Source organism: Magallana gigas, chromosome 9, assembly GCF_963853765.1.
Source record: "Magallana gigas chromosome 9, xbMagGiga1.1, whole genome shotgun sequence".
In the NCBI taxonomy this organism is placed as follows: domain Eukaryota; kingdom Metazoa; phylum Mollusca; class Bivalvia; order Ostreida; family Ostreidae; genus Magallana; species Magallana gigas.
Window position 1 is genome coordinate 48,301,616 of NC_088861.1, and position 24,120 is coordinate 48,325,735.

The 24,120-nt window shown below is 39.7% G+C and overlaps 3 protein-coding genes across 3 annotated transcripts; 1 reads left to right on the forward strand and 2 right to left on the reverse strand.

The window, feature by feature from the left end:
- Window positions 1-2,575: 2,575 nt before the first annotated feature.
- On the reverse strand, window positions 2,576-7,748 carry LOC105321277 (phosducin-like protein 3). Its single transcript, XM_011419544.4, has 6 exons — window positions 7,590-7,748; window positions 6,465-6,594; window positions 5,663-5,753; window positions 4,903-5,046; window positions 3,796-4,004; window positions 2,576-3,370 (listed from the first exon to the last, which is right to left on the reverse strand). Exons 1-6 carry the CDS (start codon window positions 7,593-7,595, stop codon window positions 3,228-3,230), a joined length of 723 nt encoding a protein of 240 aa, XP_011417846.2. The 5' UTR covers window positions 7,596-7,748; the 3' UTR covers window positions 2,576-3,227.
- A 4,280-nt stretch (window positions 7,749-12,028) lies between these two features.
- Window positions 12,029-16,183, forward strand: LOC136271935 (uncharacterized). The gene is made up of 8 exons (XM_066072530.1): window positions 12,029-12,056; window positions 12,301-12,536; window positions 13,245-13,425; window positions 14,726-14,851; window positions 15,000-15,116; window positions 15,609-15,818; window positions 15,924-16,028; window positions 16,134-16,183. Exons 1-8 carry the CDS (start codon window positions 12,029-12,031, stop codon window positions 16,181-16,183), a joined length of 1,053 nt encoding a protein of 350 aa, XP_065928602.1.
- A 2,669-nt stretch (window positions 16,184-18,852) lies between these two features.
- On the reverse strand, window positions 18,853-22,462 carry LOC117691391 (tripartite motif-containing protein 2-like). Its single transcript, XM_034477415.2, has 2 exons — window positions 22,304-22,462; window positions 18,853-21,506 (listed from the first exon to the last, which is right to left on the reverse strand). Exon 2 carries the CDS (start codon window positions 21,483-21,485, stop codon window positions 19,797-19,799), a length of 1,689 nt encoding a protein of 562 aa, XP_034333306.2. The 5' UTR covers window positions 21,486-21,506; window positions 22,304-22,462; the 3' UTR covers window positions 18,853-19,796.
- Between the last annotated feature and the right edge of the window lie 1,658 nt (window positions 22,463-24,120).

Consider the following 24,120-nt stretch of genomic DNA (forward strand, 5'->3'; position numbering starts at 1 on the left):
AAGAATTCACAGGAACGAAAACAGATTCCTTACGGAGATTTATAATGGGGAATGTTTACATCTTTTCTCCATTCGGAATACATTCGGAATACATCGCACAATATTTCAACGTTATCATCCGGGCTTGCTGCAATATAAAATCTCCGTAGATATCACATTTTTTAGCATTGTGTTGAAATCTGATAAGCTAACAGGGGCGTTTTGACTGAGAAATCTTGGAAATTTTTCATAAACATCGTTTGAATCCTGAGGTATTTATAAATATCAAGCAATTCAAGCCAAATGTGAATCCAAAATATCTTGGGACAGAGTATACGTCCCATAATGCTCTCTAATGTTTTCACCCGTGGTGCCATGCCAAAAATGGCCGACTTTTAAGTTTTAACTTGTAATTTACGGTGACTTAAAGTTTGAAGACACGTTTTGAGTACCGTATATGCTTTGGCGAGACTCGCGCGTTACTCAGTTTGTATGCACACACCGCTGCAGTTATGAGAGTGTATACTTAAAAAAATCATGATTCAATGCTATAGTAATGAGTGTACTGGCTATTTCAGTATAGACTGCGATACCTGCCTCATTGACATATGATTTGTTTTTAATTTTTTTAAAAATAAAGATTATATATATATATATATATATATATATATATATATATATATATATATATATATATATATATATATATATATATATATATATATATATATATATATATATATATATATATAAGTAGGGAGGAAATAAACAATAAGACATTTTGAACAAAATAAAAAGGAATAAAATGAAAAAAAATAAAATTTAAAAGTCAGGGAAATTACACACCTACAAACAGGTCTCTCTCTCTCTCTCTCTCTCTTTCTCTCTCTCTCTCTCTCTCTCTCTCTCTCTCTCTCTCTCTCTCTCTCTCTCTCTCGGGGTAGTGGGTTGCGCTGTATGTATATCATCATAACCATTAAAATTAGTACCTTTGGCATACTTATTGTAGAGCAATACTCTCTCAAAAATTCTTTGACGTTCGTTGATACCTAAATAAAACTACAAGTTGACAATGATACAAGGTATGTGTAATTCTTGTTGCGCTCGCCAGAACGGTAGCACCGTAAAACATATTATAAAATATTACATAATAAGGATTGGGCGGCAGTTTCATTCTTGTAGCTATGATGAATAATTTTTGCATCGTTATATGATGTCTCTGTGTATTTTTACTGTTGATTTTGCAGTGATGTTTTTTTAATGTTGACCATTCGAAACCAAAGCTACATTAAAAGCATGGACCTGTACAGACTGGCCTTTGACCCTCCATTAACTGTGGCTACCATGGTAAATCTTTACGTATAGCAAAAAATGGCTGTTCCTTGCGTGTACCGTTCTTATCGACAATGATAGTTTTTATTTACGATTTTTACTTTTTTATTATTTGCACAATTTTAAGACGTTGTCATTTGTATAGCTCTATGTCATGTAATTTGAAATGCAAATTTTCAGTAGACATTTTATCATATCCCGCTCTTCAGTCATATAAAGTAGGCCTTTCAAATGAGAAATATTCGGATTTTTTTATTTAAAAAAAGATTTCGGCCACTTTTTCGATATTCATAATTACATCAGGGTTAAAACAATATTTATTCACAAAAATATGGAAAAAATCCTTTAAAAGTTCCCCCTTTTTTGCTAGACTAAAACACACTGCTCAGTATATATAAAAAAATCAACACAAGAAATTTAAAATTATATTGATTTCTTCTTTATATGCTCTGTATTTTCCTGAAAGCTGCAATTGAAGCAAACAATTCAAATGTAGCATACAAATATCTAGGAAACCATCTATAAAAACACCCGATTCAAATAGTCATTTATTTTACTCATTTTGAAAGCATCTTGTGATACATATAATGGTTGGATTAATTTATTTATCTATCTACTAGAAGCCAGTGTTAAGGTGAGCTATGACGCCCATGGACCTCTAATTGTAGTTGATTTTGAAGTCACTCGCAGGATACAAGTTGCAATAATTATTACAAAATATCTTATTTACATATATGACAACTATACGACACGTTTTAAACAACTAAGCTGATTTTCACATAAAATCCCCTATTTCCTCTAGCATCATTACGGGCATAAATCGCAAACCACTGTGATTCATGCCCGTAATGATGCTAATGCGGACTCCGGACTGTGCCTTGAGACGATGACAGATGGAAATATGAAACTCCCTGTTTACAACTAAATATATTGTATTTTCTGAAAGTTATTCAGTTTCTCGAAATATCTACTGAATGTTTATAAAGTTCTTTAGGTTAGTAATTGGTATTCATCAAACATTTACATGAATTTACCATTTTGAATTTATCGAACAAGATATCAAGATATATATCCATCAAAGCCCAAAAGCCGAAGCATGTGTCAAGGATTATTTTAAGGGGGTGGGGGGGTCATCATCGGGGTGTTAAAGGAGTATTCTTGGCTTGCTGAGATGATTATTAGGCTAGGGATCCGGTTATACTGTCAGTGAGTAGTTTTCTTCATTTCAAGATAACATAACTTAAAGAATCACTAACATATTAGCAATAGTTCATATACTTTACTGCTCATAAAAAATAATACATTTTATAAAATATAACATATTAAACACACTACATATACACAAGTATGTGTATTTTGTATTTTGGTTGATAAAATAAGCTTCCACATTACATGAACATGGTAATTTATGAAATCTTGCTGCTGGAAGTTATATGCCCTATAAAAACTTATATAATATACTTTCAAACTTTCAATAACAAGTGTTACGTATTAGTTTTAATATTCTCACATTATGAGACCATAGATCTTTGTAGCTGTGCAACTCTGTTAAAATTTCTTTCATCTAATCACTGGTGTGATACACAGATAAAGTTTTTATACATCAAGATTGCTATGTGTTGTCAACAGTTACAATTTGTTCAGCATATGAGCATATGTACAACTTTGTTAATTAAGATAAATTTTAGAATTTTCATTCTCTTCACAAGAATATTTGTTGGAAATAAAACACTTATGACACATAAGACTCATGTTTGTTCATCACAGGTGCTTGTGTACTAAGGAGTTCTTTAAAATTAAGATTTCACTCTTGTTCTTCACTTTCATGCACACATGTACATTGAATTTTCAGATGACACAAAATTAGTCTTTGTTTCTTGATGGGAATAATACGATGGTATATATTTCTATGAGGATCACCAATCATCTTCGTCGCTGTCGTCATCTCCCCGCCCACTCTGTCGTAGCGCTGAGTCCATCACGTCACGGATTTCCTGTTTGGGCGGAGCCTCCAACTCTGTCTTAAGTACCCCCACCTCTGACAGCATCCACTCCAGTTCTACAACACAGAGCACGGAATCAGACCAGAGAGAGAGAGAGAGAGAGAGAGAGAGAGAGAGAGAGAGAGAGAGAGAGAGAGAGAGAGAGAGAGAGAAAGGGGAGTGAGATTGAGGGAGAGAGAGAGAGAGAAAGGGGAGCAAGAGAAAGATAGATTTTTCCACACAAATAAAAGATAATCAATTTCCTCTATCATTATTAAAAAAGCAAAGAAATCAAAATTCTAAAAGAGATTCTATGAACTCACGAGATAACTGTTGGTGTACCTAGATAGCCTGAATAATCTTATCTCCTGGGTTCATAAAATCTCATTTTGAATTTCGTTTCCTTTGCCTTTCAAATTATTAATGTAGAAAAATATAGAATCCATAATTCACGCAATCCCTTGACACAAAATTCAGATTTTTAACCAAACCTTCTCCTTACCGTCTTGTTTGAAGTTCATTCCACCAAACACCATTGGTCCAACATACTGCTTTTTTAGGTCACCCTCGTAGTACACGAACAAAGTCGGGAGGTTTTTGTCCGGGTAGTTAGGAATGCAGACGGAGGAAACACTCTTCAGGAACTTCACATCAGGAAACTTCTGGGCCAGTGCTGACAAATGCTGGTTGATTAATTTGCATAATGGAATTCTGGGGAAAAAAAATAAAATTGTTATCAATTAAAGAGTGAACATATGCATGCTGATGTAAATTTATGGCATTAAATCGAATAATGAAGAGAATAAAAAAGCGAAAAGTAATCGGACAGATAATGTGTGCAGTGAAATGAATTATCATTATCTAAAGTCAATCTTTTTTATGGCTTTTAAAGGTTACCCTCATCCCAGAATTAACCGTTTTCCATAAACTCAAATCTACAAAACTGTAATTTATGAAAAGTATTCCCCATTCCACAGTTCTTTGATATGTTCTACCTCCTTTATCTCAGTGATATTATTTTTGCAGTAATTTATTTTACACAGGTTTACATAATGTGAAACCAACACTTGTTTGTCGGGTATATATTTTACACAGGTTATACAAAATGTGATGGTTATGCCTGTTTGTGTGAATTTCTCTTAAACAGGTTCTAAATACTGTACATGTAACACATCACTTATATTTTACATGTAACACATCACTTGTGTTTTACATGTAACACATCACTTGTAATTTACATGTAACACATCACTTGTGTTTTACATGTAACACCTCACTTGTGTTTTACATGTAACACATCACTTGTAATTTACATGTAACACATCACATGACACTAACGCCTGTTTGTACACATAAGCAACACATAACGTAATACTTACACCTGTTTGTACACGTGTAACACATAAAGTAATATTACGTCTGTTTGTAATGTTATACATAACGTAATACTTATGGCTGTTTGTAATGTAACACATAACGTAATACCCTACCCCTGTTTGTACATGTGTAACACATAATGTAATACCTTACCCCTGTTTGTACATGTGTAACACATAAAGTAATACTTTACGCCTGTTTGTACACGTGTGACACATAAAGTAATACTTACGCCTGTTTGTACACGTGTAGGACCACCCACACACCCTCCCCCGCCTTGTTGACCTCGGTGACGTAATCGACCTTGGAGATTTCTCGGACTTCTCCGAACCGAGCCTTTAGCTGTGCCTGCCTCATCTCTGCCATTCTCTGCCGCCTACAGACACACACAATTAAACTTGAATAACATATTACATGTATCAAGTAGGATGTAATATCGCTTGGTCATTCCAAACGTTAACTGTAATTCATAATTATAAATAAACATGTTTTTTTTTAAATCAAATGCATTAATAAGAGATAATCATAAGTTATTAAATATATTAGAGTTTATTTCATTCAAAAATTCTATTTGAAAAAGACAACAGTATTAAAACAAATCATGAGTACTCAACTATGGTTAGACTAAAGATAAAACATCCAACAAAAGATATACTGTAGATTTGAAATACGTGGACTAGCTATTATAATGTTTAGCAATAAGCCCTCTCAGGATATTTACATCAGTTGAAGAAAGTTGGAAGAAAGCTGCAGTTCCAGAGGGTTTCTGTAATAATGCATTTTTTTTTGGTGCAGGCAATTTTGGGCCACATTTTTGAGTTCATGAAGAAAAGCCAAATTACAATTTCACATATTTCTGATTTGAGCCAAATGCACGGCAGCAGTGAACAACCGCTGCAGCTGCAGGATCTTATGGAGTTTGGTCCTCTCTCACATATAATATAAACGTTAAGGCATCAGGTAAGGTTGTTTTCAGATTGTTGTATACCAACCTGTATTCCTCGAATATCCTCTCCTCCTCCTCATCAATATCGTCTTCCTTTTCATTTAATTCGTCCAATGACATGTCCTCAAATGATTTCCCTAAGTAAGTCAAGTGACATATTTAGTTTTACTTTTATCGACTGACACGATAGTTAGTCGGTGGCAGCAGCATTGTGATAACGAGTATTTATTAAACCGATATGTTAAAACTTGAAATGTATCAAATTTTCTTACACAACACAATTCATAACTGATGAGAAATCACAATCCTAGGTTAATTCTACCTGATCAGAGACATTGCCAACCCTACCTAAGGTTTTATTTTGGATAAAAGATAACACAAGGCAAGTGCTTTGTATTGTTCATGATGTGACCCAACTAAAGTTATTTTCATTTCCATGATTTCCTTTTTACATGTATATTTATATTGATCTAAGAAAGCAGACAAATTCTGCTGGTGTAAATATCTAATTGTTTACAGCTTTCTACGATAATTGGTTTACTAGTATGGGAAAAAAAATTAAACTGTTACAGACAATAAAATTGACACAAATGATCAAATTATACACCACAAAAAAATCACACCATTTATGTGTAACTTAATATAATCCATCGTCACAAGCCACGAGTTAAGACATAGATATTATCAAAGTGTGTTTAAAACTCGGGTCTAGAAGTCCTAAGCCTTACAAGGATCTTTTGAGTAGTGGTGTACTGATTTTGCCATCAAGGAGAGGAAATAGAATGGACACAAAACCTGTGGCTTGCGACGCTGAGTTTTACCTAATTATCTGATTATGAAGAACATACCAGATGTTTTATTTTGGATGGTCGTCTCCAATATATTGACGATGTCTTCCTCTGAGACTTCCTTCTCCTTTGGCGGGATGATGCCCTTCGCTCTGAGAACATCGTTCCACTCTGTATCTGCATTTGGATCCTAGTGAACAGCAAACGTATGACATAGGTAGTTTGATAAAAGAAAATGGTTGTGACAAAGTATCGGATCAAAAACCCACAAAAAGCATTGGGAGCGCCCACAGGGGCCAAGCCAGTTTAACATTAATTAACGAGCTTGGCTTCTGTGGGAGCGCCAAAGATAAAAATTGTGCCTGGGAGTGCCAGAGGAGCAAAAAATGAGCCCAGGACCATATATTATTAATATTAATCTCAAATTGATCTTTAAAAAAAACTGTTATTGTAAACATACATGAATACAATGAAATACATATGATGTGCAATTTTAGCAATACATGTATAGAGCTAATACTACAAAAAATAGACTTCTCTATGAAAGTCACCATACAATCATGTAAATTGTAAATAAGAAGAAAATATAGTCAATTGCATAGACCTTCAAAGTAACTGTGGTACTGCTCTTTTGCAGAGCAGAATGACATAGCATGGTGAAATATAATGAAACGCCAATTTGTATGCTATTTTATAATACCGAACACCCTGGGCACTGTTTAGAATGACCCCAAAGAATTCAGGAGGGCACACTGTGAGAGGAAGGGGTGTGTCTCGGTCAAAAACAAACTTAACCCTACACTGCAACATTTCTTAGGTCTTGTACTCCTGATAAATGAACATTTACAATAATATAACACCCCACAATAAAACACTGCTTCTATTAAAACATACAATATAATTAATTTTACCTTGTTTTACAAGTAAAGGAAGTAAACTTTATTGACTGTACAAGTTTTAAAGAAATACAAATCTTTCATCTAAAGGAATCAACATAAAAATTCACCTTGTCTCTTTCTTTAGAATAAAAATGATTCGTGTATACAACAAACAAGTTAGGGATATGTACACTAGCTATTAGCAAAACCATGATACACGTACACGTGAAAGTGAAACTGCTCATTACAAAATACAGCATGTCTCAGCCACATTTAACAAAGTAATCGGTTAACTTTCTTCACTTACCTGCATCTTTTACCTGGTCTCTGTATGGGTGACTGTCTGATTTGATTCAAAACCTAAAATTAACTACCGAACTACGCGAAAGTCAATTACTCATTACATGTGTTTAAACCGGAAGCGGCTATCAAATGTTTTCATTTCCTTATATGGAAATTTAACATAATAAAAAAACTGTCTGGGTGGATCACAATATTTCCGGATATAAGAAATGAAGAAATCGGCGTTCGGCTTATTAACATGATGAAAATGATCGGATTAAATTTGTAAAAAGGATAAATATAAAAAAAAATATCAGGCTTATATTCACCAAGATAATTTTGAAGCGGGAAAAACAATCTTGCTTGAGAAAAGTTTGAAGATCACTTGAGCAATACTGCTTCCTGTTATGAAATCTGACCTCTTTCCAGCGAGGTATAGAATAGGGTACTTTTTATATCCTATAACCAGGCACTATAACCAGGATGTGCGCATGCGTGAACCAACTTTCCATCGGGATCGGTAAACGATTGGGAGGAAATTCGAAAGCTATTTGGAGGAACTTCGAACTGATATATGTGCAATTTAAAAATGCGATTTTTATATGAAAAATATGATCAGAAGTGATAAAAATGTTATGTACATTAGATTTTACACCAAAAAATTAAATAAATAATTGAGAGAACAATCAAAATCAATGTTACAGGAAAACAACAGGCACTTAGCATCGGAGGGAGGGGGGGGGGGGGGTTGGAATGGGGGCAGGGACAGGGGGACGGGACTGCCCCCCTCCAGCACACGTTTTCTCGCAGCAAATATTTTTCTTGAATTTACTTATAAAAAAGTAAATTAACATACAGTTGCACCCCCCCCCCATGTTTTTGGGACCATGTAAAATTTGAAATGAAAGAGAGGAAATAAACTGTGAAATTGAAGTTAAAGGTACACTTAGCCCCCCATGGATTAGGATTTTCAATTATTTAAAAAGTATTTTTGAGTTGGGGTTTTTTTTCAAGGCAAGATTGGATGAGTCTGCCCTCAACCCACTTTGCTACGATGCTAGGTGCCTGAACAAAATATCATGGTTTCATTACATACATGTATGCTAGTATAAAGACTTTATGTAAACCAATATTATCTCGTGCATTGTTCCATTCACCAGGTTCTACAAACACCTTAGTCCAAAATAAATAAAAAATCCAAGACTAGGAGGGGAAGAAAGAAGAAATCTATTTTCCTTTTTTTTCTTTTACTCAGGAGCTATTTTGTTAGGGGGGGGGGTATTAGGGGTGAACAGGTCACTGACCACTTGTAGATCTACCCATGACCTATTACCAGGGTCTGTATACACATAACCAGGGTCAGTATACCCATCATCATGGTCTCCAGGGTCAGAGTACGTATCACCAGAGTCTGTGTGCCCATCACCAGAGTCTGTACACCCATAACCAGGGCTAGTATACCCATCACCAGGGTCTCCATACCTATCACCAGGGTCAGAGTACGTATCACCAGAGTCTGTGTGCCAATCACCAGAGTCTGTACACCCATAACCAGGGTCAGTATACCCATCACCAGGGTCTCCATACCTATCACCAGGGTCAGAGAACGTATCACCAGAGTCTGTGTCCCCATCACCAGGGTCTGTACACCCACAACCAGGGCCAGTATACCCATCACAGGGTCTCCATACCTATCACCAGGGTCAGAGTACATATCACCAGAGTCTGTGTGCCCTTCACCAGAGTCTGTACACCCATAACCAGGGCCAGTATACCCATCACCAGGGTCTCCATACCTATCACCAGGGTCAGAGAACGTATCACCAGAGTCTGTGTCCCCATCACCAGGGTCTGTACACCCACAACCAGGGCCAGTATACCCATCACAGGGTCTCCATACCTATCACCAGGGTCAGAGTACGTATCACCAGAATCTGTGTGCCTATCACCAGAGTCTGTACACCCATAACCAGGGCCAGTATACCCATCACCAGGGTCTTCATACCTATCACCAGGGTCAGAGTACGTATCACCAGAGTCTGTGTGCCCATCACCAGGGTCTGTATACCAATAACAGGGCCAGTATACCCATCACCAGGGTCTCCATACCTATCACCAGGGTCAGAGTACGTATCACCAGAGTCTGTGTGCCCATCACCAGAGTCTGTACACCCATAACCAGGGCCAGTATACCCATCACCAGGGTCTCCATACCTATCACCAGGGTCAGAGTAAAAGTCACCAGAGTTTGTGTGCCCATCACCAGGGTCTGGATACCCATAACCAGGGTCAGTATACCCATCACCAGGGTCTCCATACCTATCACCAGGGTCAGAGTACGTATCACCAGAGTCTGTGTGCCCATCACTAGGGTCTGTTCACCCATAAACGGGGCGAGTATACCCATCACAGGGTCTCCATACCTATCACCAGGGTCAGAGTACGAATCACCAGAGTCTGTGTGCCCTTCACCAGAGTCTCTACACCCATAACCAGGGCCAGTTTACCCATCACCAGGGTCTTCATACCTATCACCAGGGTCAGAGTACGTATCACCAGAGTCTGTGTGCCCATCACCAGGGTCTGTATACCCATAACAGGGCCAGTATACCCATCACCAGGGTCTCCATACCTATCACCAGGGTCAGAGTACGTATCACCAGAGTCTGTGTGCCCATCACCAGGGTATGGATACCCATAACCTGGGTCAGTATACCCATCACCAGGGTCTCCATACCTATCACCAGGGTCAGAGTACGTATCACCAGAGTCTGTGTGCCCTTCACCAGAGTCTGTACACCCATAACCAGGGCCAGTATACCCATCACCAGGGTCTTCATACCTATCACCAGGGTCAGAGTACGTATCACCAGAGCCTGTATAGCCATAACAGGGCCAGTATACCCATCACTAGGGTCTCCATACCTATCACCAGGGTCAGAGTACGTATCACCAGAGTCTGTGTGTCAGTCACCAGAGTCTGTACACCCATAACCAGGGCCAGTATACCCATCACCAGGGTCTTCATACCTATCACCAGGGTCAGAGAACGTATCACCAGAGTCTGTGTGCCTATCACCAGGGTCTGTACACCTACAACCAGGGCCAGTATACCCATCACAGGGTCTCCATACCTATCACCAGGGTCAGAGTACATATCACCAGAGTCTGTGTGCCCTTCACCAGAGTCTGTACACCCATAACCAGGGCCAGTATACCCATCACCAGGGTCTTCATACCTATCACCAGGGTCAGAGTACGTATCACCAGAGTCTGTGTGCCCATCACCAGGGTCTGTATACCCATAACAGGGCCAGTATACCCATCACCAGGGTCTCCATACCTATCACCAGGGTCAGAGTACGTATCACCAGAGTCTGTGTGTCAGTCACCAGAGTCTGTACACCCTAGCCAGGGCCAGTATACCCGTCACCAGGGTCTTCATACCTATCACCAGGGTCAGAGTACGTATCACCAGAGTCTGTGTGCCCATCACCAGGGTCTGTATACCCATAACAGGGCCAGTATACCCATCACCAGGGTCTTCATACCTATCACCAGGGTCAGAGTACGTGTCACCAGAGTTTGTGTGCCCATCACCAGGGTCTGGATACCCATAACCAGGGCCAGTATACCCATCACCAGGGTCTCCATACCTATCACCAGGGTCAGAGTACGTATCACCAGAGTCTGTGTGCCCTTCACCAGAGTCTGTACACCCATAACCAGGGCCAGTATACCCATCACCAGGGTCTCCATACCTATCACCAGGGTCAGAGTACGTATCACCAGAGTCTGTGTTCCCATCACCAGAGTCTGTACACCCATAACCAGTGTCAGTATACCCATCACCAGGGTCATCATACCAATCACCAGGGTCAGAGTACGTATCACCAGAGTCTGTGTGCCCATCACCAGAGTCTGTACACCCATGACCAGGGCCAGTATGCCCATCACCAGGGTCTAAATACTTATCACCAGGAATAGTTTACGAATCAATAGGGTCTGTGTGCCCATCATTAGGGTCAGTATATCTATCACAACAGTCAGTGCACTTATCATCAGGTTTTGTACATCCATTACTTTGATCAGTAGACTTTCACCAGGATAACTGTACCTATTACCTATCACCAGAGTTAGTTTACCTAACGGCCGTGTCAGTGTACGCATCCGTGGGTCTGAGGGCCCATCTCCAAGGTCAGTTTACCTATCACAAGAGTCAGTACATTTATCACCAGTATATCTATCACATTCTCTATCACCAGGGTCAGTATACCTATCGACAGAGTCAGTGTACGTATCACAAGGGTCTGTAGCCAATCACAGGGGTCAGTATGTATCCATCACCAGAGTCGGTATACACAAACGTGTAGATATTCTAAGGGTCAGCATACGTAACACCAGAATCTCAAAATCTATAACCAGGGTAAGTATAACCATCACCTGAGACAGTATACCTATCACATGGGTCACGAGTGTACGTATCACCAAGGTATGTGTAATCTTCACCAGGATCAGTATACTTATCACCAGGGTCACTCTACTTATCAACAGGGTCAGTATTACCTGACTCAGGTAATGGATATACAAACCCTAATGATAAGTGCACTAACTGTTGTGTTAGGTATACTGACCCTGGTGATGGGCACACAGACCCTATTGATGCGTACACTATCCTGGTGAAAAGTATTAAGACCCTGGTGAAGGGTAAACTGACCTTTGTTATGAATATACAGACCATGATGATGGGCACACAGACCCTAGTACTACGAACACTGACCCTACTAAAAGGAATATTGACCCAGGTGATATATTTACAGTTCTGGTGATACGTACTCTGACTCTGGTGATAGGCATTATGACCCTGGTGATAGGTATTGAGACCCTGGTGATGGGTATACTGACTTTGGCTACGGATGTACAGACCCTGGTCATGAGCACACAGACTCTGGTGATACGTACTCTGACCCTGGTGATAGGTATTGAGACTCTGGTGATGGGTATGCTGACCCTGGTTATGGGTGTACATACCCTGGTGATGGGTATACTGACCCTGGTTATGGGTGTACATACCCTGTCGATGGGTATGCTAACCCTGGTTATGGAACTCTGGTGATACGCACTCTGAACCTGGTGATAGATATGAAGACCCTGGTGATGGGTATACTGACCCTGGTTATGGGTGTACAGACCCGGGTGATTGGTATACTGACCCTGGTTATGGGTGTACATACCCTGGTGATGGGTATACTGACCCTGGTTATGGGACTCTGGTGATACGCACTCTGAACCTGGTGATAGATATGAAGACCCTGGTGATGGGTATACTGACCCTGGTTATGGGTGTACATACCCTGGTGATGGGTATACTGACCCTGGTTATGAGACTCTGGTGATACGTACTCTGTCCCTGGTGATAGGTATGGAGACCCTGGTGATGGGTATACTGACCCTGGTTATGGGCGTACAGACCCTGGTGATGGGCACACAGACTGTGGTGATACGTACACTGACCCTGGTGATAGGTATGGAGACCCTGATAATGGGTATACTAACCCTGGTCATGAGTGTACAGCCTCTGGTGACTGACACACAGACTTTGGTGATACGTACTCTGATCCTGGTGATAGATATGAAGACCCTGGTGATGGGTATACTGACCCTGGTTATGGGTGTACAGACCCGGGTGATGGGTATACTGACCCTGGTGATGGGTGTACAGACCCCGTTGTTGGGCACACAAACACTAGTGATGGATATAATGACCCTGGTGATAGGTATGGAGGCCCTGGTGATCGGTATACTGGCCCTGGTTATGGGTGTACAGAACCTGGTGATAGGCACAGAGACTCTGGTGATACGTACTCTGTCCCTGGTGATAGGTATGGAGACCCTGGTAATGGGTATACTGACCCTGGTTATCGGCGTACAGACCCTGGTGATGGGCACACAGACTCTGGTGATACATACACTGACCCTGGTGATAGCTATGGAGACCCTGATGATGGGTATACTAACCCTGGTCATGAGTGTACAGACTCTGGTGACTGACACACAGACTCTGGTGATACGTACATTGACCCTGGAGACCCTGGTGATGGGTATACTGACCCTGGTCATGGGTGTACAGACCCTGGTGATGGGCACACAGACTCTGGTGATACGTACTCTGACCCTGGTGATAGCTATGGAGACCCTGATGATGGGTATACTAACCCTGGTCATGAGTGTACAGACTCTGGTGACTGACACACAGACTCTGGTGATACGTACAATGACCCTGGAGACCCTGGTGATGGGTATACTGACCCTGGTCATGGGTGTACAGACCCTGGTGATAGGCACACAGACTCTGGTGATACGTACTCTGACTCTGGTGATAGGTATGGAGACCCTGGTGATGGGTATACTGGCCCTGGTTATGGGTGTACATACCCTGGTGATGGGTATACTGACCCTGGTTATGGGACTCTGGTGATACGCACTCTGAACCTGGTGATAGATATGAAGACCCTGGTGATGGGTATACTGACCCTGGTTATGAGTGTACAGACCCTGGTGATGGGTTAATGACCCTGGTGATGGGTGTACAGACCCCGTTGTTGGGCACACAAACACTAGTGATGGATATAATGACCCTGGTGATAGGTATGGAGACCCTGGTGATGGGTATACTGGCCCTGGTTATGGGTGTACAGACCCTGGTGATAGGCACACAGACTCTGGTGATACGTACTCTGTCCCTGGTGATAGGTATGGAGACCCTGGTGATGTGTATACTGACCCTGGTTATGGGCGTACAGACCCTGGTGATGGGCACACAGACTCTGGTGATACGTACACTGACCCTGGTGATAGCTATGGAGACCCTGATGATGGGTATACTAACCCTGGTCATGAGTGTACAGACTCTGGTGACTGACACACAGACTCTGGTGATACGTACATGGACCCTGGAGACCCTGGTGATGGGTATACTGACCCTGGTCATGGGTGTACAGACCCTGGTGATAGGCACACAGATTCTGGTGAGACGTACTCTGACCCTGGTGATAGGTATGGAGACCCTGGTGATGGGTATACTGACCCTGGTTATGGGTGTACAGACTCTGGTGATGGGCACACAGACTCTGGTGATACGTACTCTGACCCTGGTGATAGGTATGAAGACCCTGGTGATGGGTATACTGGCCCTGGTTTTGGGTGTACAGACCCTGGTGGTGGCCATGCTGATTCTGGTGATACGTACTCTGACCCTGGTGATAGGTATGGAGACCCTGGTGATAGGTATACTGGCCCTGGTTATGGGTGTACATACCCTGGTGATGGGTATACTGACCCTGGTTATGGGACTCTGGTGATACGCACTCTGAACCTGGTGATAGATATGAAGACCCTGGTGATGGGTATACTGACCCTGGTTATGAGTGTACAGACCCTGGTGATGGGTTAATGACCCTGGTGATGGGTGTACAGACCCCGTTGTTGGGCACACAAACACTAGTGATGGATATAATGACCCTGGTGATAGGTATGGAGACCCTGGTGATGGGTATACTGGCCCTGGTTATGGGTGTACAGACCCTGGTGATAGGCACACAGACTCTGGTGATACGTACTCTGTCCCTGGTGATAGGTATGGAGACCCTGGTGATGTGTATACTGACCCTGGTTATGGGCGTACAGACCCTGGTGATGGGCACACAGACTCTGGTGATACGTACACTGACCCTGGTGATAGCTATGGAGACCCTGATGATGGGTATACTAACCCTGGTCATGAGTGTACAGACTCTGGTGACTGACACACAGACTCTGGTGATACGTACATGGACCCTGGAGACCCTGGTGATGGGTATACTGACCCTGGTCATGGGTGTACAGACCCTGGTGATAGGCACACAGATTCTGGTGAGACGTACTCTGACCCTGGTGATAGGTATGGAGACCCTGGTGATGGGTATACTGACCCTGGTTATGGGTGTACAGACTCTGGTGATGGGCACACAGACTCTGGTGATACGTACTCTGACCCTGGTGATAGGTATGAAGACCCTGGTGATGGGTATACTGGCCCTGGTTATGGGTGTACAGACCCTGGTGGTGGCCATGCTGATTCTGGTGATACGTACTCTGACCCTGGTGATAGGTATGGAGACCCTGGTGATAGGTATACTGGCCGTGATTACTGGTGTACAGACTCTGGTGATGGGCACACAGACTCTGGTGATACGTACTCTGACCCTGGTGATAGGTATGGAGACCCTGGTGATGGGCATACTGGCCCTGATTATGAGTATACAGACCCTGGTTATGGGCACACAAACTCTGGTGATACGTACTCTGACCCTGGTGAAAGGTATGGAGACCCTGGTGATGGGTATACTAGCCCTGATTACGGGTGTACAGACTCTGGTGATGGGCACACATACTCTGGTGATACGTACTCTGACCCTGGTGATAGGTATGGAGACCCTGGTGATGGGTATACTGGCCCTGATTATGAGTATACAGACCCTGGTAATTGGCACACAAACTCTGGTGATACCTACTCTGACCCTGGTGATAGGTATGGAGACCCTGGTGATGGGTATACTGACCCTGGTTATTGGTGTATAGACTCTGGTGATGGGTACACAGATTCTGGTGAGACGTACTCTGACCCTGGTGATAGGTATGGAGACCCTGGTGATGGGTATACTGGCCCTGGTTATGGGTGTACAGACTCTGGTGATAGGCACACAGATTCTGGTGATACGTACTCTGACCCTGGTGATAGGTATGGAGACCCTGGTTATGTGTATACTGACCCTGGTAATGGGTGTACAGACTCTGGTGATGGGCACACAGACTCTGGTGATACGTATTCTGACCCTGGAGACCATGGTGATGGGTATACTGACCCTGGTTATGTGTATACAGACCCTGGTGATAGGTCATGGGTAGATCTACAAGGGGTCAGTGACCTGTTCTCCCCAAATCCCCCCCCCCCCCAACAAAATAGGTCCTGAGTAAAAAAAAAAAAAGGAAAATAGATTTCTCCTTTTTTCCCCTCCTAGTCTTGGATTTTTTTTATTTATTTTGGACTAAGGTGTTTGTAGAACCTGGTGAAAGGAACAATGCACGAGATAATATTGGTTTTATACATAAAGTCTTTATACTAGCATACATGTATGTAATGAAACCATGATATTTTGTTCAGGCACCTAGCATCGTAGCAAAGTGGGTTGAAGGCAGACTCATCCAATCTTGCCTTGAAAAAAAAAACCCAACTCAAAAATACTTTTTAAATAATTGAAAATCCTAATCCGTGGGGGTAGGGGGCTAAGTGTACCTTTAACTTCAATTTCACAATTAATTTCCTCTCTTTCATTTCAAATTTTACATGGTCCCAAAAACATGGGGGGGGGGTGCAACTAGCAACTGTATGTTAATTTACTTTTTTATAAGTAAATTCAAGAAAAATATTTGCTGCGAGAAAACGTGTGCTGGAGGGGGGCAGTCCCGTCCCCCTGTCCCTGCCCCCATTCCAACCCCCCCCCCCTCCCTCCGATGCTAAGTGCCTGTTGTTTTCCTGTAACATTGATTTTGATTGTTCTCTCAATTATTTATTTAATTTTTTGGTGTAAAATCTAATGTACATAACATTTTTATCACTTCTGATCATATTTTTCATATAAAAATCGCATTTTTAAATTGCACATATATCAGTTCGAAGTTCCTCCAAATAGCTTTCGAATTTCCTCCCAATCGTTTACCGATCCCGATGGAAAGTTGGTTCACGCATGCGCACATCCTGGTTATAGTGCCTGGTTATAGGATATAAAAAGTACCCTATTCTATACCTCTTCCAGCAGAACAGTATTTTTCTATATGTTTTATCGACTAATATCCTTTACTCTAGGCATATTCGAGCCCGATCTAAATATCATGAAACGCCACTCTTATAGCTTTTGAATACAATAGATTCTGGGCATCATTTCATGTGTCTTCCGACGATTTTTAATTTTTTTTAATAGAAAAGTCATGTCGAGGCTACGTGCCCGCTTAGCGCCGAAATTAAACTAATTTTTCTGATATCACCCCTCCCAAAAAACAAACGAACGAACGAACGAACAAAATAATTTCATCAATTTAACCTACTTTTAAAAAGGCTACACATTTTTATGTAGAGTTAAACTTCTCGGATGTTTACTTAAATTACTTGCAAAATATCTTAATTTATTAGGACAGCTTATAAGAAAACTTAATTGCTTAGCAAATGCTGGTACATTTTTGCGGAATTATATTAAAAATCACCATATTAAATTTTTATTTTTTTGCACTTCAAGTTTATATCCTATTTCAGATATTATATCCTAAACAGACTATTATATCCCATTTACTTTGGCGAGTGGTCCAAAACAATAAAATGCTTTCTTTGATGATTCATTCGAGGGATATGAAGGTAGCGATATTGCAGAAAAAATACACAACCCGCGTTAGCGGGTTGTTTAAGTTTTCAATGCAATCAATCGCTACCTTCATAACCTGCATGAATCATCAAAGAAAGCATTCTATTGTTTATATTAGCATCTTCCTTTTATCTAATCAATGAATTTATTATGAAAAAGTTTGTAAAATTCACTAAATTGCTGTTAATGTACATATTAAGTACGTTAGCTAAAAGAACATCCAAATCGTCCCCTGTGAGACTTTGAGTCTGACATCATCATGACTATTTCGTGCAGTCCGTGATATTTTTTATGTCGCTGTAGGCTTCGACCAATCGATAAATAGGGCGTGTCAAATTTAGTCCTGTCAGTTTCAGCCGCTGTAGATTTCGACCAATAGATAAAACGGGGCATGTGGATTTCAGTCTGGCTGTATCTATAGAACTATGAATTAACGATAAGTTTCCGTAAGAAATAGAGGAAATAATATTTGGTAGATGTTTAAGAAATAAACAACGTTATTTAGTGAACATGGCGTTATGAATAGCAATTGCTCTGTTGGCATATTCTATGATGCGCGCTAGCGCATCATGGAAAATATGCCAGCAGAGCAGTTGCTATTCATAACGCCATGTTCACTAAATAATCGTTGTTTATTACTTATATTTGCATTTTACCACTCGCAAATACCCTGTATTAGCCTAGACCTTGACATTTAGCTATTACATAAAAGTAAACATTCAGACTGTAATGTATCGTTTTAATTCACATAGATTTGTTAACAGAATCAATGATATGTTATAACAGTAATTCCTTTAAAATGTTTTCAAAAACATATTTTAATATTACATGTAAATACGTCAATTTTAATGGAGTTGGAGAAAAACACATGATGTATCGTATAGTGGTTTAAATCTATAACGTCATGGAAAAGTATATATCACGTAACACCTTTATGACGTCATAATATACTGACAGAGCAATTGCGATTATAGAGAAATAATTGCAGCTCCTCCGTATGGGCTTACAGTGGGAAAGAACAATGGATATGCAAATATAAATACATGTATACAATTATAACACCAATTGGATCAAGACAATTATAAACCAAAGGTTAAGAGATCAATTTTTATAAAAAATTTTTTATAAAAATGGCATAATGATATTCACGGATCGACTAAAGGGGTAATGTATAAAATTTATTGACAAATTACCAAGTAAATTAAGAAAATATTAGCTAAATTTAAACTACAAATCATTACCTTCCTGAAGAAGCAGGAAGGTGGAATAGTGTCTAAGAAGTCAAAGTTATAGTGTAATTTGTGTAATTGTAACAAAATTGCAATTGGCGATGGATTTTATTTAATTTAGAATTTAATGCATTAAGGTCAAGATCTAGTAAATGATTTTTGTTGAATCACGAAGTCAGTTTTTAGCTACAGATAACTGTTCTCCAAACAATAAAAGGTTTTGTGATACTATGACTTCATATACATGTAACTATACGACATTAGGCAAATTGTGTTGGTTATTACATAAAAAAAACCAATCAAACTGTCTGTTCACCCCATTTATACTTTTTCGAACTTCACAAGGATATTGTATACATGCACTGCTGTATATGTAAATATGTTAATTTTGTTAATGTATCTTGTTTACCATTATGTGGCCTTTAAGTGAAATAAACTGAACTGAACCAAACATTTCTTTATATTGAGTTTTATTTATAAATGGGAAGGTAAATTATCGACAGCTAACGTCACTGTGTGACTTTTCACATTGTTATGTAAGCGGTATGTTCACGTGTTACATGTATATTGTATTATCTTCAGGCTACCAGTATCCCACTCAGCCACAAAGAGGTTGTCTCTGGTATCCACACATAGGGCCCGTGGCTCATGTAATTGGCAGTTGTCAATATAGCGGAGGAACTGTCCGTCCTGATCCAGGATGTGGACACGGTGGTTGATCGTGTCTGCTGTCAGGATCCGACCCTGGCTGTCCGTAGTGATGCCGAGAGGATTGAATGACCCATGGGTAGTGGATGGTGGGCCTGTGTAGTTAAACCGGAGTTTCCCGGCCTGATTGACCACCACTACTGCACAAGCTGCAGAGTCTGACAAACAGATATCGAGGTTCCTGTTCTCACTGATGTATTTATAGTAACCACCAGATGAATAGAGAGGTCGTCCTTCGTTATTGAACTGAATACTTTGTTTTTCTATACAGTCAGAATATCGCACAACTTTGGTTTGTTGATAATCATCACTGGTCATGACAACGAGGAGATCACCAGAGAAAGTGCAACAGACACTGCGGGGTCTCCACCCCTGTAGTCTGATCACTGTCTTTATCTTTTTATTCTTCACTATGTTCACAGTTCTATCATCTTTATCAGTATAAACTAGATCCCCACTGCTTGTTACTGCTATGTCCTGTGGATCGTACCCTGACGTGGTTTGGACTGACTTCACTACGTCTCCTTTCAGACTGTAGAGTCGCATTACGTTGTCAATGCCACACGTCCATACTTCTGTGTCAATGAGACACGATACATTGCGGAATTCATTGATGCCTCTGTATTCAGTGTATATGTTTGTGATGATCCTAGGTTCATCAGCGAGTGGTCTTTCTAAAGAGGAAGACTGGGCTACTTGGGAATCCATTTCATAGCCATCTTTTTCTGACTCTATTGCTAACTCTGACAAAGAACCGAACTCTTTATAAATATGTCCTTTATCAATTTTCCGAGGGAGGAATTTTGGTAAGGTAACAGCAAGTTTCGGAGGCAATCTTCTGAATTTCGCATTTTTGGATTTGTAGGCAAAGACACGGCTGGCATCATTGGAGTCCAATAACTTCTTCAGATCATCAATACTTTGTGTGATTTCAGATATTGTGCGTGTAATTTCGTCTTCTTTTTTATTCAAAATACCTAAGTATTTGGAGTCCATTTCATGAAGATCACATTTCAATTTCTTAGTGGAAATGTCTATTTCTTTGTGCAAGTCTTCTCCATGTTTGTTAATAGCTGTTGTCAATTTTTGGGAGTTTTCATTAATGCCATCTTTTTGAACTTGAATGTTAGATGAAATCTGCATGTATATAGGATAAATGGAATTTTCTAATTCTTGTAAATATTTTTGAAGAGTTTCTTTTTTGGTGGATAGACTTTTTAAAATGTCAACTGCTCTATGGCCCAGATGTTCTCCAGAAGATACACACTGCACACAAATAGGGATGTCACATTTTTCGCAATGAAGTTGACATCGTTTAGCCGAGTGGTTTTGGCATAGTGGGTAATTGATAGTACTTACTCTCATTTTAAGCGTCACCACTTTGTGATCGTTTGACTCATCAGAGAGATGTTCCCCCACACAGGCTTTACACAGATGTATGTGACAAATGCCACAGTACATAGGGGGGCCCGGGGTCTCACAGAGACGACACCGTAACACATCCTGAGCCCAATTACCCAAGGGGTCCATTTACATTTATTTCACAGGATACTGGAAAAATGAAAACGTTCATTAATAAATCGTTTTTTAATTCCTCATTTAAAGGGGCATGGTCACGATTTTTTTTCAATTTCTGTTTTACTCTTTTTATTACGTACAAAGCTTTAGGACTGCTTTTCTTACAATCGAATGAAATTTGAATTAAGTCAGTCGTAGAGTTATAAGCAAGATACAGGGCTCACAACTCATTGAAATCCTTGTCACTTAAACAAGGCCCGTGCCCTGTTTTTGTTTACACATTAAGTTTAATATTATATTCCCGTCAAAAGTCTTTTTCAAGCTGATATTTCTATCTCCATATTCATTTCAAGCATAAATAAACGTTTAACGTAGTCATTTTCGGTCTAAAACTGGAATTTTCACTTCAACATTCAAAATGTAAACAAAAGCTTTTTTTTACATAGCAAAGAATTGTAAGCTCTGTTACTCGCTTAAATTACCGGTATATCTCAACGAATGACATTCAAATTTTGGTTGAATTGCCTATTAAAAATGCCTTACTAATGCATTGTTAACATTAAAATAAGGGAAAAAATGACCAAAATCGTGACCATGCCCGTTTAATGTGTAGTGGCGCATTCAAACCTTACGGAAACCTTGAAATATAGCAAGTGTGCGGACATCAGCGCTTTTTGTTTTGAAATCGCTTTACTTTGTTAAAGCAAGTTTAACTGCTTCTGGTATACTTGAAAATATACATTGTAATTTTGTGATGAAAATTGTGGAATAACGTGATATCTTTTGGCGCTCGTTTTTAACTCAATGCAAAAAAAAAAAAATCTACCAACCTTTTGTGTGCTTGTTCTGGTATTTTCTCTTCCTGGTTTTGATAGCTAGTGGTGTCATTGTGATGATCTCGTGATCACGTGATTAGTAGGTCTATATTAAAGTATTTGAACTCTTGCACGTAGGAGGCGTCTCTTGTCCCATTATCAAATATTGTAGACTTTTGTTCGCATGAGAAATATTTTTGGGTGATATATTCTTTGCGAAATTATTTGCTGCGAACTAGTCATCAAATGTCTATAATTAAATTATGTACTATAGATAATCTGCATCATGAACCGATTTAACAATATACTACTTGCGAATTAAATTAAAATTGGATTTGCAGTATTTACAGAACATGTACACACGATTAATGGGGGGGGGGGGGGGGGGAGCGTCGAACATTTAAAAGATGTAAATATAGCATTATAGTTGTTGACTTTCTTTCTCTCTCTCTCTCTCTCTCTCTCTCTTTTTTCTTTCTTTCTTTTTTGCTACATTGCATTGCTATAGACAGTACTAGTCCTGTTTGAGATATAACTTAATTGAATGGTAGTTTTAAACATATATTTACATTTTTCAGTGTTTTTGTCTGTGATAACACTACGTATCGATTTTGTACTACACAGTCCAATAAATTCAAATGACGTATTACTGAGGCACAAGCGGGGTTTATTTATTTATATTTGAATATTTACATGTAATTGTACAATTGCTAAAAATTATATAAATATAAGTACATGTAATAAGGAATCATTCTCTGAATATAATGAGGTGATATAAAAATAGATTTGATCACGCCCCGACCGAAATGATCATCTCATAATACTCAAAGCATGATAATCCTTAATCCTTAAATAGTTCAATTTTGACTGATAGGAATTTCAGCAACAACCAGGAAAATAGAGTGAAACATTTCCTGTTCATACTACATGAAATGCGCGCGAGAGAAGAAAAAAATGATGATTCTACATAATTTATAATTATTTTCTCCTAATCAACCCCCTTAACGGAAAATAAAAAAGATGTTTAATCACAATGAAAAATGACAATAACAAACTGTCAACCATTTCAAAAATCCATAAAACGAAATAAAAATTCAAAGCAGAGCAACACGGACCTCTAAAAAGATAGAGGTAGGATCAGGTGTCATGGAGAAGTAAGCATCCTCTGCTGACCGGTCACACCCGCCGTGTGCTCTTTGTTGTAATCGGGAAAAAACGGAAAAGTCCGTAGACAATTAGGTGATTAATTATGGTCTAACAATTAGTATGAAAAACGTCAGTCAGCATGCGACCCAGTGGAAGATTTTATTTGCTGACAAGGTCGTTGTATCGACCATAAAACTTACGAAAAGATTACTTCAAACGAGACTGTTGATATGTTTTATCAACTAAATTGTTAGTCAGTAGCTTGCCTTGCCTTAAAAACTATTTATACGAACACATACTAAATTAATGATTACAATTAATTTGTCCAAGCAATTAAGCTAGGAAATATATGTCTTAATTCAGACGTTGGGCCTGAAATCTAAATCATTTATTTTGTTCTTTTCAATAAAATGTTTTGAATTTTAAAATAGGGAAATCATAAAGGAGTGATACACTGCGGAAGCTTCATTTTTATTTGTTATGCGTATCTTCTAGTAGTTTTGATTTTTTTTTCTGGTTTTATATACAGAAAATATTCTTCTACGCGATAAGTATGATCAAAGCGATGTTACAACACAGCGTGTACAGCGATATAACAACACAGCGAGCACAGCGATGTTACAACACAGCGTGTACAGCGATGTTACAACACATGCAGCATGTACAGCGATGTTACAACACAGCGT